Genomic DNA, 13,701 nt, shown 5'->3' on the forward strand with positions numbered 1-13,701 from the left:
AGCCCCAGTCATTGGCCATGCTGGCTGGGGCTGATGGAAGTTGGAGGCAAAAAACATCTGGAGAGCTACCGTTGGCCACCCATTATACTGAATCAGACCCTCGTTCCATCAAAGTCAGTATTGTCTACTCAAGCTGAGGTTTTTCACGCCTATTTGCTCGGGCTCCAGGGTCTCAAGCTGAGGTTTTTCACACCTATTTGCTTGGACCCTTTTTAGTTGGAGATGCCAGAGATCGAACCTGGGACCTTCTGCTTACCAAGCAGATGCTCTACCACTGAGCCACTGTTCCTCCCCAATATTTCTTGAATTGGCCCTGGCAACCCTAAGCTTAGGACATGACAACTGGTAAAAACTGGTAAAAAAAGAAAGGAGGGGGTCCCCTCTGATTACCAAGGCGGCTAAGCTGGGGATCGCAGAAACTGCATGGACAAAGCCCTGTGCGGATGGGGGCTGTAATCTGGAGGGGAATTAGGTGAGACTGAATTAGAGTTGCCAGTCTCCAGGTGGGGCCTGGAGATCTCCTGCTTTTACAACTGACTCCAACTGGCAGAGATCAGCTTCTCTGGAGAAAATGATCAAAACAACTGGAACTGGTGTAATCAATAGAAATAACAGAAAAACCACTGGAAGCAATGAAATTTACACGGAAATGTGTATAAATACCTTTTAGTGCAAGTTTAAATGAAACTTAAAACAAAACTAAGGAACACTGAGCTTTCAACATATGAATTTTCCCACACAGTCTTTCAGTACCCCTGTAAATCGGCTTCCTTCGAGGAGACTCAGTTGTGGGTGAATGCTTTTTTCCTCAGTGCCCGACTCCTAACGATGCGGAGAGAGTAAGGAAGGAACCGCTTATGAAAGGACTCCTCACGTTTCAATCACTTCGTCAGCCTCCTTCTCCCGACGTTACATGGAGCCTCAGCTCAATTTTTTCAACATGGGTCTACGCATGCTCTCATCAGTTGCTGCCGGCTCTTCTTTCATTTCCGTGTAAATTTCATTGCTTCCAGTTTTTCTGTTAATTCCCTGGAGAAAATGGCTGCTTTGAAGGGTGGACTACATGGCAATGTACCATGCTGGGGTCCCTCCCTAAACCCCGCCCTCTCTCGGCTCCACCTCCAAAGTCTCCAGGCATTTTCAGACACTGACTTCACAACCCTAGACTGAGTGGAAAAGCTGGCTAGCTCCAAATTAATAGGTAGTCTTGGGAGGCAGTTTAGCATGGCTGCTAAGGGAGTGAGCTGTGATCAGGGAGACTTCCAGACGCTGCCTCTCCTACAAATTCACCAGGTGGCCTTACGCAAGCCCTGACTTTCTCAGCTCCACCCAACCCCCAATTACAAAATGGGGCTCATAATTGCCTTGTGGTTCCCTCGTTATGAAGGTACGAGCAGTGCTGTTCTATAAGAACATAAGAAGTGCCTTGGGCCATCTAGTCCAGCATCCCATCTCACCCAGTGGCAAACCAGTTCCTCTGGAGGTCCAACAACAGGGCACAGAAGCCCAGGCTTCCCCCTGATGTCACACCCTGGCACTGATATTCAGAGATCTACTGCCTCTGAATGTGAAGGTTCCCTTCAGCCATCAGGGCTAGTAGCCACTGACAGACCTATCCTCCTAGACTCTGACCAATTCCCTCTTAAAGCCCTCTATGCCTGTGGCCAGGGGTGGAATTCTAGCAGGACCTCCTTTGCATATTAGGCCACAGACCCCTGATGTAGCCAATCCTCCAAGAGCTAACAAAAAAGAGCCATGTAAGCTCATGGAGAATTGGCTACATCAGGGGTGTGTGGCCTAATATGCAAAGGAGCTCCTGCTAGGATTTCACCCCTCCTGTGACCATTAATACATTCTCTGGCAACAAATTTTAATAACTTGTGTGTCTGCCCTGAATCTATTGCCAGGGCACAAGGTGAGATTCGAACTACAAGCTTCACATTTTTAGCCACAGTGTGATACCAGTTTCAAACTAGAACGGCAAGCCACCCTCCAATCTCATGAACGTATAGGGGCATATCCATGCTAACAAACATACCCACACACATCCCTTTCAAAGCAGCAGCCAGGTTTTTTTTAAAGTGAAGTGGAAACAAATCAAGAGGAAGTGGAAATGTGGAACAGGGCATGATGGAGAGAGGCCTTGCCCATCACACTGTAAGTAGTCCATAGAACACCTACCTCCCCAGTACTTGGATTGGTTCCATACCTCTTTAGCCAAGGAACAATACTCCTGGAACAAAAAAAGATGCAGCCGTGAGACAAGGAGGCGGAAGGTCTCATCTTTCCCTCCCCACTGGCTAAATACATACAGTGTCTGATGTAACCCCAGCCTGGCTTATGCACAGAGGAGAATGAGGTGGTAGAGACTCAGGTAGCGGGAATGGATGTACCACTTTAAATGAAGGTGGAAGGTCTCACTTGGAAAGCTCAAATGCATTAAGAACTCCTTGGAAACAGAAAACCAGCATAGAAAGCCACAAGGGAGTGGATTTAGCAGGTTAGTTTTCTATGTTCTCGTTCTCTATTTGCATTAAGTTTTTAAAAACTGCATTCAAATCTGGAAATAAGGCCCTCCTGGAGTCTAAAACAGTGTGGCCTCTTCCACCCCCTAAAGGCTCTGCCACTTCGCTCACCTGTATGCATAAAGTAGACCTGAGTGGCAAGGTGTGTAGTGCAGGCTCCAGCCAACAACCACCTCAGCTCCGATCTTGGCTGCAGATCCAACACTCCCCCTACCAATTGGGATTGGGCTCCTTAAGAGCAAGCTCCAGTTGGCATTAACTGTGGTTAAGTCAGCACCAATAGTATTCATGGTTAAGACCAACATATCATCTGCAGAGGCCCTAAATTCTGAAGTAAGGCAGGCAGGCAGTGAGTGGGCGATGGGCTTCTTGGGGAGCAGGGGGAAGGTATTAAAATGTCATAAGGCAGGGGTGTCAAATATGTGGCCTGAGGGCCAAGTCAGGCCCCTGGAGGGCTCCTATCAGGCCCGCAAGCAACTCACTGTTGTCTGCTTCCTTCTCCCTCTCTTGCTTCCTTCTGCACCACAACTTGCTTTGCCAGGCTTGCTCAATCGCACAGGAGCTACAGAGCAAAGCTTCTCCTTTGGGGAGGAAGTAAGGGAAGACGCTTTGTCAGCCTCTCTCAATTGCACAGCTGAGCTACTGAGCCAAGTTTCTCTTCCTTCTGTTGGCTGAGGCTCAACAAGCCAGTGAGGTGGATTAGGCTGAGTGTGTGTGTCTGTGTTCTTTATAAAGTTTATATCTCCCCTACCTGGCATTATATTTTATAACACACATGGCCTGGCCTGACAAGGTGAAGATCCGTCCCTCATAACAGAATACAGGGAGGGGGCCATTGCTCTGTCGAGCACTCACTTTACCTACAGACTAACTGTGAGATGACTTTGCGTGAATTAGCTACCCCTTATTTCGTTGAAATATTTTTGTTACATTTTAATTGATTGGTCTGGCTTGCACTTTCCCTCCTTTGTTATTTTTGCTTGTGCTACGATTTTAATTGGCTGCCGTTTGTTTTTAGCGAGTGGAGCCTTAGAGCTGTTTCTATTTTCAAATTTTGCTTTTTTGCTTTCAGCAGGTCTGGCTGGTTCCTGCGTCTGATTACTATCTGTCGATTATATAGCCACCGGAGGTGTTTTAATTGGATTTTCATTGCTGCAAACGGTCTCTGGCATTTACAATGGGGAGGCGGTGAATGAATATTTTTAAATCAAAATTAATATTAAACACCTTCACCGGTTCAGACCCCAGTTAAAGGATCTCAGGCAGCAGGCCACAGGAAACTGGGGATGCGGGAACTGAACCAGGAACTGTCTGCTTCTGCTTGTGAAGCACGCACTCTGCTTCTGAGCCGCAGCTCTTTCAGAAGGAGCAGAAGCTGAGCCAACTAAACGAAAGCATTTCATGTTCTTAGACAAGCCAGATTTCCAGCACAGGCTGCAATCTATGCATCAGGGCCACAGACTTGCCCAATAAAATTTTGCCAAATGGCATGTACAAGTAATGGGTGGGGTGGTAAGTTATGTGTAGGGAGGGGCCCTGGCTCAGTGGCAGAGCATCTCCTCTGCATGCAGGAGGAGGTCTCAATTTCAATCCTCTCCTACGAAGAGGATAAGGAAGGGGATGATGTAAAAGACCCCCCCCTCCCAAAGGCCCTGGAGACCTGCTGCCAGTTAAGAACATAAGAACATAAGAGAAGCCATGTTAGATCAGGCCAAAGGCCCATCCAGTCCAACATTCTGTGTCACACAGCGGCCAAATATACACACACACACACACACGCACATACACACACACTGTGGCTAATAGCCACTGATGGACCTCTGCTCCATATTTTTATCTAACCCCCTCTTGAAGGTGGCCACGCTTGTGGCCGCCACCACCTCCTGTGGCAGTGAATTCCACATGTTAATCACCCTTTGGGTGAAGAAGTACTTCCTTTTATCCGTTTTAACCTGTCTGCTCAGCAATTCCATCGAATGCCCACGAGTTCTTGTATTGTGAGAAAGGGAGAAAAGTACTTCTTTCTCTACTTTCTCCATCCCATGCATTATCTTGTAAACCTCTATCATGTCACCCCTCAGTCGACGTTTCTCCAAGCTAAAGAGCCCTAAGCGTTTCGACCTTTCTTCATAGGGAAGGTGTTCCAGCCCTTTAATCATTCTAGTTGCCCTTTTCTGAACTTTCTCCAATGCTATAATATCCTTTTTGAGGTGCGGCGACCAGAACTGCACACAGTACTCCAAATGAGACCGCACCATCGATTTATACAGGGGCATTATGATACTGGCTGATTTGTTTTCAATTCCCTTCCTAATAATTCCCAGCATGGCGTTGGCCTTTTTTATTGCAAACGCACACTGTCTTGACATTTTCAGTGAATTATCTACCACGACCCCAAGATCTCTCTCATGGTCAGTCTCTGCCAGTTCACACCCCATCAACTTGTATTTGTAGCTGGGATTCTTGGCCCCAATGTGCATTACTTTGCACTTGGCCACATTGAACCGCATCTGCCACGTTGACGCCCACTCACCCAGCCTCAACAGATCCCTTTGGAGTTCCAGTAGACAAGACTGGCCCTGACAGACCAAGGGACTGACGCAGAGCCAAACTACATGATACATTTCCCTTCACTTGTTAACTGATAACTGATTTTTTTTTAAGGTAAAGGTAGTCTCCTGTGCAAGCACCAGTCATTTCTGACTCTGAGGTGACATCGCATCACAACGTTTTCACGGCAGACTTTTTTTTTATGTGGTGGTTTGCCATTGCCTTCCCTAGACATCTACACTTTCCCCCCCAGCAAGCTGGGTACTAATTTTACCGACCTGGGAAGGATGGAAGGCTGAGTCAACCTTGAACCGGCTACCTGAACCAGGATCGAACTCAGGTCGTGAGCAGAGAGCTCGGACTGCAGTACTGCAGCTTTACCACTCTGCGCCACGGGGTTCTTGATAACTGAAACTTTTATTAAGCATTTGTTCATAAGAATCCAGACAACAGCAAGTAGGAGGCAATACAATTATATTCTAAAAGAAAATGCCTTTTAAAACTATAAACATCAAAATTTAGCATAAAATCAAAGATAGACTAAAAAAAAAAATCCTATCAATACTTCTTTCTTTGTTCCCCAAGCCAATAAACCCATCCTACTCCCTTGTTTACACTTTTGTTCTCTCGTGTTCTGTGCAGCCACACAGCAGTTGCAGAGAACTGCTTCTCAAAAAAAAAAAAGAGAGAGAGAGAGCCCAATTGGGCACTGAACAGCATCACAGGGAAAGGAAGGGCTCCTGCCTCATCCCCCAAGCTGGTTTTTTTCCTTGCAAAAACCGTGTTGGGGGAGAGAGAGCAATTTAGCTGATTTTGATGCTCCATGTAGAGCAGGGGTGTCAAACTCATTTGTTATGAGGGCCGGATCTGACATAAATGAGACCTTGTTGGGCTGGGCTATGTTGGGTTAGGTCGGGCCATGCTTGTACCTATTTAAGATTAGGTAGCAGAGATATAAACTTTATAAAGGATACAGACAAAAACAATTAAATATAATTTTTTAAAAACTTTAAACATGCTTAAAACGTTAGCACTCATTGGTCTTAAATGTGCTTTCTTTGTATTTCTCCCATGGGATCCAGGGAACTGGGCAAAGGAAGCTGTGGCTCTTTCCTTCCTTCCCAAGGGGACTTGGGGAGAGGGGAGGAGCCTCAACCAATATAAGGAAGAGAGGCTTGGCTCAGTAGCTCTGCTGTGTGATTGAGAGAGCATGGAAAAACTAGCTCTGGCTCCTCTGCTCTGCTGCCTCCCCAAGGCAGGAGCCTCAGCCAATTGAGAAAACAGAGGTTTTGCTCTGTAGCTCCTGTGCAATTGAGCAAACCTTGCAAAGCAAACTGTTATGCAAAAGGAAGCAAGATATAGGGAGAAGGAAGCAGGTAACAGCCAGTTGCTCAGAAGCCTGATAACCCTGATGTAGAGTATCTATATACGTGGAGCAGCAATGTCGCCAAAATACCTCCCCTCCCCCTGTATAGTTTTTGCATATGAAAACAGTTTGGGGGACAGGCAGGGATTGTTCCTCCCCCTGTGGCACTGTTCCTAATCCATTTGGCCTCTTCATTTTCTTTTTAAAAGAAACTGTTCCCCACAGCTGCTGTGTGCCTGTGGGGAATCAGGAAAACAAATGTCAACAAGTGAAGACAAATGTGTTATGCAGTTTGGCTCGCAGCCTGAGGCAGCTTCATGTGTTCAACAATTAAAACTAAAGAAAGCCTGTGACAAAGCATGTTCCCCAAGCCCTATATAGCAAGGTCTCATTATCAAGGACAGCCTGGCTAATTTGCACAGGAAGCCCACCCCGGCTGCATAAAGATGATGTTTCTTTCCAAATTTACTTATTAAAATGCCGTTTCTTTCCAAATTTACTTATTAAAATGCCTGCTCCCCACCTTCTTCTGCTGTCAGTGATAACTCATACCCTGACTGGTAAAATCCCAGGACTGATACCAGCAAAATAAAGCGAGACAGGAAAAGAACCAAACTTACAACAAGTCAAAGACTATTCCTTCCGGCGTGCAGACGGGATATTCAAATGGCTGCAAAGATAAACTGGGGGTTGGAAGTAGAGCAAAAAAAAAAATTATACATTTTAGAATCAGTATGAATTAACTGTCACCAAAAGGGACAAAATTATAAGCAAGCCACTCAACTCAACCTAATGAGTGGCCAAACCATAAAGGGTAGACTGACATAAGAATCTTAGTTGTCTGTCCTATGGACAGAATATTGATAGATGGATACAACAAGACCCGAGCAAGGCTATTAATGATAGGACATTTTGGAGAATGTTAATTCCTAGAGTTGCGTAAGTCAGAAGGGACTTGATGGCACTTAACACACACATGTACACACAGATGGATAGGAACCCTACAGTTTATGTGAACTGTCTTCTTCAAGAAAAGAGGACATCAATGAACCATAAAAGACAACTAAATAAGATAGGAAGTATGATGGAATTAACATACCCTGCTAAAATCTCACTCACTCTCTCACACACTTACCACCACCTCCTTTCAACCATGCAAGGTACATAGTTCTCCCCCCGCTCTTCTCATTTTATATTCAAAACAATCCTACAAGGCAGGCCAAGCTAAGAGAGATAGAATGACTAGCCCAAAGTCACACAGTGAGTGTCTGGACCAAAGACTCATCTATGCTAGACTAAGATCCCATATGAACCTGCCCAGGAACTGAACTCCTCTGCATAGCCCAGTTCTGTGTCTCCACCAGGGATAGGGTTTTTTCCATAGCAGCCCCTTAACTGTAGAATGTACTCCTTCCACCTGCTTTCCTGGTGCTGAGTCTTTTTAACTTTAGGCACCAGGTGAAAACCATTTTTTTCATCCCCCATTTTGTTCACCCAAGCCTCGGCCTGAACTTTATGAGACACGGATTTTATTTTTTAACTTTCTGTTCCTATACTTTGCTGTACTGGTATGGACTGACTGGGTTTTAATTTGCTCGCCATTGTTATTTGCTGTTACGTATTCTGGAGCTGATATGATGGATTTTTTTTAATTGTGGAAGCTGCCTCAGAAATGGCCAGTCAAGCAGCTAGGGGCACATTGCACTGCTACTTACCTGCAGTGATCGAAAGGCAGACGTCTGAAGTTGGACTGTGGAATTTCTGTTCAAAAAAGGAAGGGGATATGTTACACATGTTGTGAAAGCTGGAATGAATACATGGGGGGGAGGGGATTTGATATCTTCCACATAGAGAACTGTGCCCAAATTTTAAAAACGCAAAAAACAAAACCAAATGTGAACTGGTTTTACAAAAATTGTAGCTGCAGTAAAGAACAAACAGTTTCAAGTAAACTAAAATCAATAAAGCCTGTATCTCAGCCAGCTCTCCTCATCATACCCCATTTAGGTGTTAAAATTACACAAACTGGGGGCTGCTGAGGAATTGTGGGACAGGGGTGGGGAGGCAAGGAACCATTTGGATGGCCTCACTTCTGTCCTCACCGAGATTCTATCAGCTCACAGTACACTGAGCAGACTGATCCCCACCCCCATTTCCCCCTTTAATGCCTTACAACTGCTCTGAATATTCCAATCCCTAATCGATGTTTGTTTGGCTTTCCTTTCCTTTTTTTTCAAACTCTCCCTTCTGGATTTATATTTCCACAAACTTGGAGAGACTGCCCCACGCATGCAAGAGATCCCCAACCTTTTTAAGCCTGTGGGCACCTTTGGAATTCTGATCCAGGGTAGTGGGTGCAACCCCAAACGCTGCAGAAGATGCAGCCACACATACACAGAAAGCCCAAGTTCAGAGGAGAAGTGGATTAATTAAAAAAATAAAATAAAATAAAATAGGGCATGGGGTGAGAGAGGATAAAACAAATGCTGTGGCGACTGTGGCCACTGGAACATTATTTTACTTTCATTTGCTGATCAGATCTTCAAAGGTCAATCCGTAGTCCAGGTGGGCAAGAACCCCACCCGGCCCCATTCAGTTTCTAAAAACACTTGGTGGGCTCCGAGAAAGGTGTCAGCAGGCACCATGGCACCTTCAGGCACCATGTTGGGGACCCCTGCTATAAGCCTTTGGAATGGAATACAAATCATGCACGCACACTATGCACAGTGAACATGTGTACAAACTATGTAGAATGAAGTGGGGTTTTTTAGAAACTCATTAGGCACTCCTGTACATTCAATGCCTATACAGCTGAATGTTTGATTTCAAACCCACTTTTATGCAAACAGCAGTCCCAGTTTCATTTGTAAAGTGAATGAGCGTAGGCTCTTTCTTACAAACAGATGTACCTATATTCATGGCAACATGTGACCAAGGCTAAGAAGATAAAATGAGAGGGACAGCTGAGCACACATTAAGATAGACCAGAGTTGGCCAAACGTGCTTTACATAGAAGCCACATAGAATAAATGTCAGATGTTTGAGAGACGCAAGACAGGAAGGGAGGGACGGAGGGGGGAAAGATAGAGAGGTGGAAAGAAAGCAACTTTAACTTTAAATGCTGGCTTGGCAAAGTGATTTAAAGAGAAATGCCTTCTCCAAGCCAACTGATGGGGGCAGGGGACTTCAAGAACCATACAATATGTGTGAAAGAGTCACATGTGGCTCCTGAACCACAGTTTGGGCACCCCTGAGATATTCAAGACTGCTGTCACTCCCCATTGTGAAGACATTCAAACTCAGCAATGCATGTAGAAAGATAACATAATGTAGCCTTCTTAAAATATATACAAGTTCAGATTTAAGAGGATAGGTCACATTGCTTGGAATGCTCCTTCTTATATTAAATTTTTACCATCTACCTTCAACTTCATACACTCTGCATTTTAAAATTCCCTACTTGCAAAAAAGCAGCACACCAGAAAGGAAGAATCTAGTCTAACCATTTCTATGACATGCTCCTTCTCCACAAGTAAAGTACTTACAATGCCTTCAGCCACAGGATTGCATGCTTGTGGTCTGAAGCAGTTCAGTTCCCGGGGAGGCTGCTGTGGGCTGCTTGCTTGCATAGTGACTGGCCCTTAAAACGTAACAAGTAAAAAACAGAGCAGCCTTTTTCCTATTCTCTGCCATGGTGGCTTCACCAGGCACTTGATATTTCACATGAAATGGCCATTCAGAGTAGCTGGGTACCTAAATCAACCTGCTGGAGATCTTATTGTTGAAATTAACACACCTTCACAACATTTAGTTTAGACAGCACAATGAATGTATTTCTTGAAAAAGAACGTTTTTAAAAAGTACATTAAATACACAAAAGAAATAATTTTGTGGATCCACATACCTGCTTTCTTTCCTCCATAGAAATGAGTATATTCTGTACATGTTATGTACCTAAAGCAGTAAAAGATTTAGTTAATTTCTTTTTTGGGCAAGAACATTTTGTTCTGAAACAGGGACAGCTGCTCCAACAAATGTTTTAGGGAATATACAAAAAGATTGATATGCAAAATTCAGGCGTTTAACATTCTTCATGAACACACACATGAAGCTGTCTTGCACTGAATCAGAGTGTTGGTTCATCAAGGTCAGTCTCAGACTGGCAGCAGCTCTCCAGGTTCTCAGGCACAAATCCTTCACATCACCTACTATCTGATCCTTTCCACTGGATTGACCTTGGGATCTTCTGCGTGCAAAGCAGAGGCTTTTCCACTGAGCCACAGCCTCTCCCCTCATAACATCACTGAATGGAAAAGGTTGCTTATCTGAGGTACGAAGGAACCAGAAGGCTCAAGGTTAAGAGGAGGCACCATGGCTGGTCTAAGATCTTGCTGAATATCTCTTTCCCAAGCATCTCTTAAGTTAGACTTTAAACTGGTATTTGCATCGACTTTTCTTCATCATAATCAGTCGCTTCAGGGGCCTCTTCACAAAAAGCGGAACATAAACACTGCTGTTTAGTAACTGCCTCCACTGCAACATGGGACCATGACTCAGCGGCAGAGCACCCCACTTGGCATGCAGAAGGTCCCAAGGTTCAGTCCCCGGCATCTCCAGCTGAAGGATCTCATGCAGAAGGTGTGCAGTAAGACCTTTCTCTGCCTGAGCCCCTGAGAACAGACAGCAGTCAAAGTAAGACAGGGCCCCAAAATGGTGCTCATGGACACCTGGTGGCCATCAACACCTTTCCTGGCACCCACCAAGCATTTTTAAAAAGATGGGTGAGGCTTTTACCCAGCAAGGCTTCTAATTGGCTGTGCAGGTTTTAACAATGTGCTGTGGGGGCAGCTGCTGCCAAAGGAACAAAGATCTTCAACGTGTGACTGAAGGCAAGGAGTGGTAGCCATATTGTGGCTGGCTCTACCTCCTATGGCAGCCATTTTGCAGCTGCACCCACCACACCATGTCAGAATTCAAAGGTGCCCACAGGCATAAAAAAGGTTGTGGACCCCGCAGTAGACAATTCTAACCTAGATGGACTACTGGTCTGATTCAGTATAAGTTTGATTCATGTGTTTATGGTTGATATGGAGAGTAATACACTGTAAACAGATGCTTCTCTATCTCTTTGCTTATTCTGTGATTTTAAAACCCACCTGTCCACCACAAGGCTTCCCATTAAAGTAACAGAAACAGGACATCAAGGCTGGTTAGAGGCAGGCAATGGCAAACCACTCTTTTTGGCTCTTGCCTTGAAAACTCTATGGGGAGGGTCATTGTAAGTTGGCTATAACACAATGATACTTTCCATCTCCAAGGCACTGCTAGACTCCGATTTTGTTCTGCTACTACAGACTAACATAGCTGTCCATCTGAAACTATGAGAGAATCCTCACTTTGCATTCGTTTTACCAAGGAGGTTGGAAAAAACAGCAGGGTTGGTCTAAAGAAATCCTCTAGAGCTTCCACTGAAATAAAAACATTCAAAATGCCACAAGAGTTCTGTGTATTTTTGCTGCAACAAACACAGCTACCCTGTGGCATGCTACGTGGTAGCTTAATGTTGCCTTAGGTGCAAAAATAATTGTTCATGAAGATCCATTTATAACACCAACACTCAACGTTATTCAGCTATGTTTTCATGATCTGATCTCAAAGGACAGCAGGAAATGGGGACTAAGAAAGCATTTGAGGGATTTCCCTTCATTCTACTTCATAAGTTGTTTTAACTTTACTTCTTACTTTAAAAAACAATTTCTACATTTTAAACCAATTTTATTATCTTTGCAACATATTGTAAAATATTCATCAAACATACATTTCCAGATATTAGCCAATACATTACAAAATTTCCACCTCCCCCCAGCCCTCTATTTCTTGACCTCCACTGGTGCTTAAAACAATTAAAAAGAAAAAAAGGTAAAATTCACTTATAGAATCTTCACTTCCAGTTTACCTTAATACAAAATGAACCAAGACTATGTATTTGATTATTATTAAAATTAACCCTATATTTATCTCATAATCTAACCCTCTACTAAATTACATATCAGATCAGAAATCCATGTTTACCACTTTATCTTCCCCTTAAAAGTTCAGATAATATTATCAAAAACCACTAAATGCCTCTTAACTTTCCATTGTTTTTCAACATATTTTGAAATTTCTTCCAATCATCCTTAAATTTTTCTGAATTGCAGTCTTTTAGGATTCTAGTAAGTTTATCCATTTCACTCCAGTGTAACACTTTTAAGATCCAGTCCCATTTCTCTGGTAATTTATCTTGCTTCCACGTTTGCGCATATAATGTCCTTGCAGATGAAAGCAAATACCACAACAATGCCCTATCTTGTTTTGAAAAACTTTCCCTTTACAAATCAAATAAATCGAACAAAGAAAAACAAATTAAAAAACGATTTCTAAAACACTTTATCGACGACGAAAACAAACCGGCAAGTCAACAGCGGAGCGGAGCAGAACAGAAATTCACTTCCTATGAACAACAGTTCTCCCTAAAGAACGTCTGAAAGGGGATAAGCGCTTCACTCACATCTTGTCCTTCTGATGTTGTCTTTTCCCCATAGCGGCTGCTGCAAGTCTTCGGCGTCACTACCACAAAACTCAGGAGAAAACGCTCCTTGGCTGTCCGTCTCGTCCAGGCAGCTGAAAAGAGGAAAGAATCCGCAGCCCTCAACCTCCCCGCACAACCGGCCTCCCAAACTCTCCTTTTGCGAAGACAGAAACAAGTTCAGACACTTCCGGAAGAGAGCAAGGAGTACGACGCTAATAGCGTCCCTGCGGGGAAACATGGAGCGGCTACATGGTTCCGGCCGCTCATTCTACACCCGACACAATAACGAAACGGCAGCTGTCCTGTCCCATATCTTTTTATAAAGGCCGATTAAACAAATACACGGAGACAGCCTTAATTTAAATGGCTCGCAGCAGCCTGATCTCGTCAGATCTCAGGAGCGAAGCGGGGTCGGCCCTAGTTAGTTTTTGGATGGGAGAAAGTCCACCAAGGAACAAGTTCAAGGTTGCTATGGAATCGCTTATACCCCGAAAATCTTGTTGGTTTCTAGAGTGCTGCTGAACTTGAGCTTTTTTTTTTTTAAACAATCAAACTTTATTTAAAAAATCAATACCAAAATATACATATCTTTCTTCGTATACCAAACATTGGCAAATGTAAGAACAAAGTACATTTCCAAAATTTCAAACAAAATGAATATTATCTGTTCTGGTGACCACATAAATAGT

At 44.0% G+C, this 13,701-nt stretch overlaps 1 protein-coding gene across 1 annotated transcript in view; it reads right to left on the minus strand.

Annotated features, from left to right (window-relative positions):
* PPIL2 (peptidylprolyl isomerase like 2) overlaps positions 1-13,269 on the minus strand; it is a 122,830-nt gene extending 109,561 nt beyond the window's left edge. The window contains exons 1-5 of the mRNA XM_060249625.1: positions 12,992-13,269; positions 10,346-10,395; positions 8,157-8,202; positions 7,062-7,124; positions 2,182-2,233 (exon numbers count right to left, since the gene is read on the minus strand). Of these exons, the coding sequence (XP_060105608.1) occupies positions 2,182-2,233; positions 7,062-7,124; positions 8,157-8,202; positions 10,346-10,395; positions 12,992-13,023 (243 nt within the window). The 5' untranslated portion in view covers positions 13,024-13,269. The remainder of the gene's footprint in view (positions 1-2,181; positions 2,234-7,061; positions 7,125-8,156; positions 8,203-10,345; positions 10,396-12,991) is intronic.
* Positions 13,270-13,701: the final 432 nt, after the last annotated feature.

This window comes from Heteronotia binoei, chromosome 11 (assembly GCF_032191835.1).
Source record: "Heteronotia binoei isolate CCM8104 ecotype False Entrance Well chromosome 11, APGP_CSIRO_Hbin_v1, whole genome shotgun sequence".
Classification (NCBI taxonomy): Eukaryota; Metazoa; Chordata; class Lepidosauria; order Squamata; family Gekkonidae; genus Heteronotia; species Heteronotia binoei.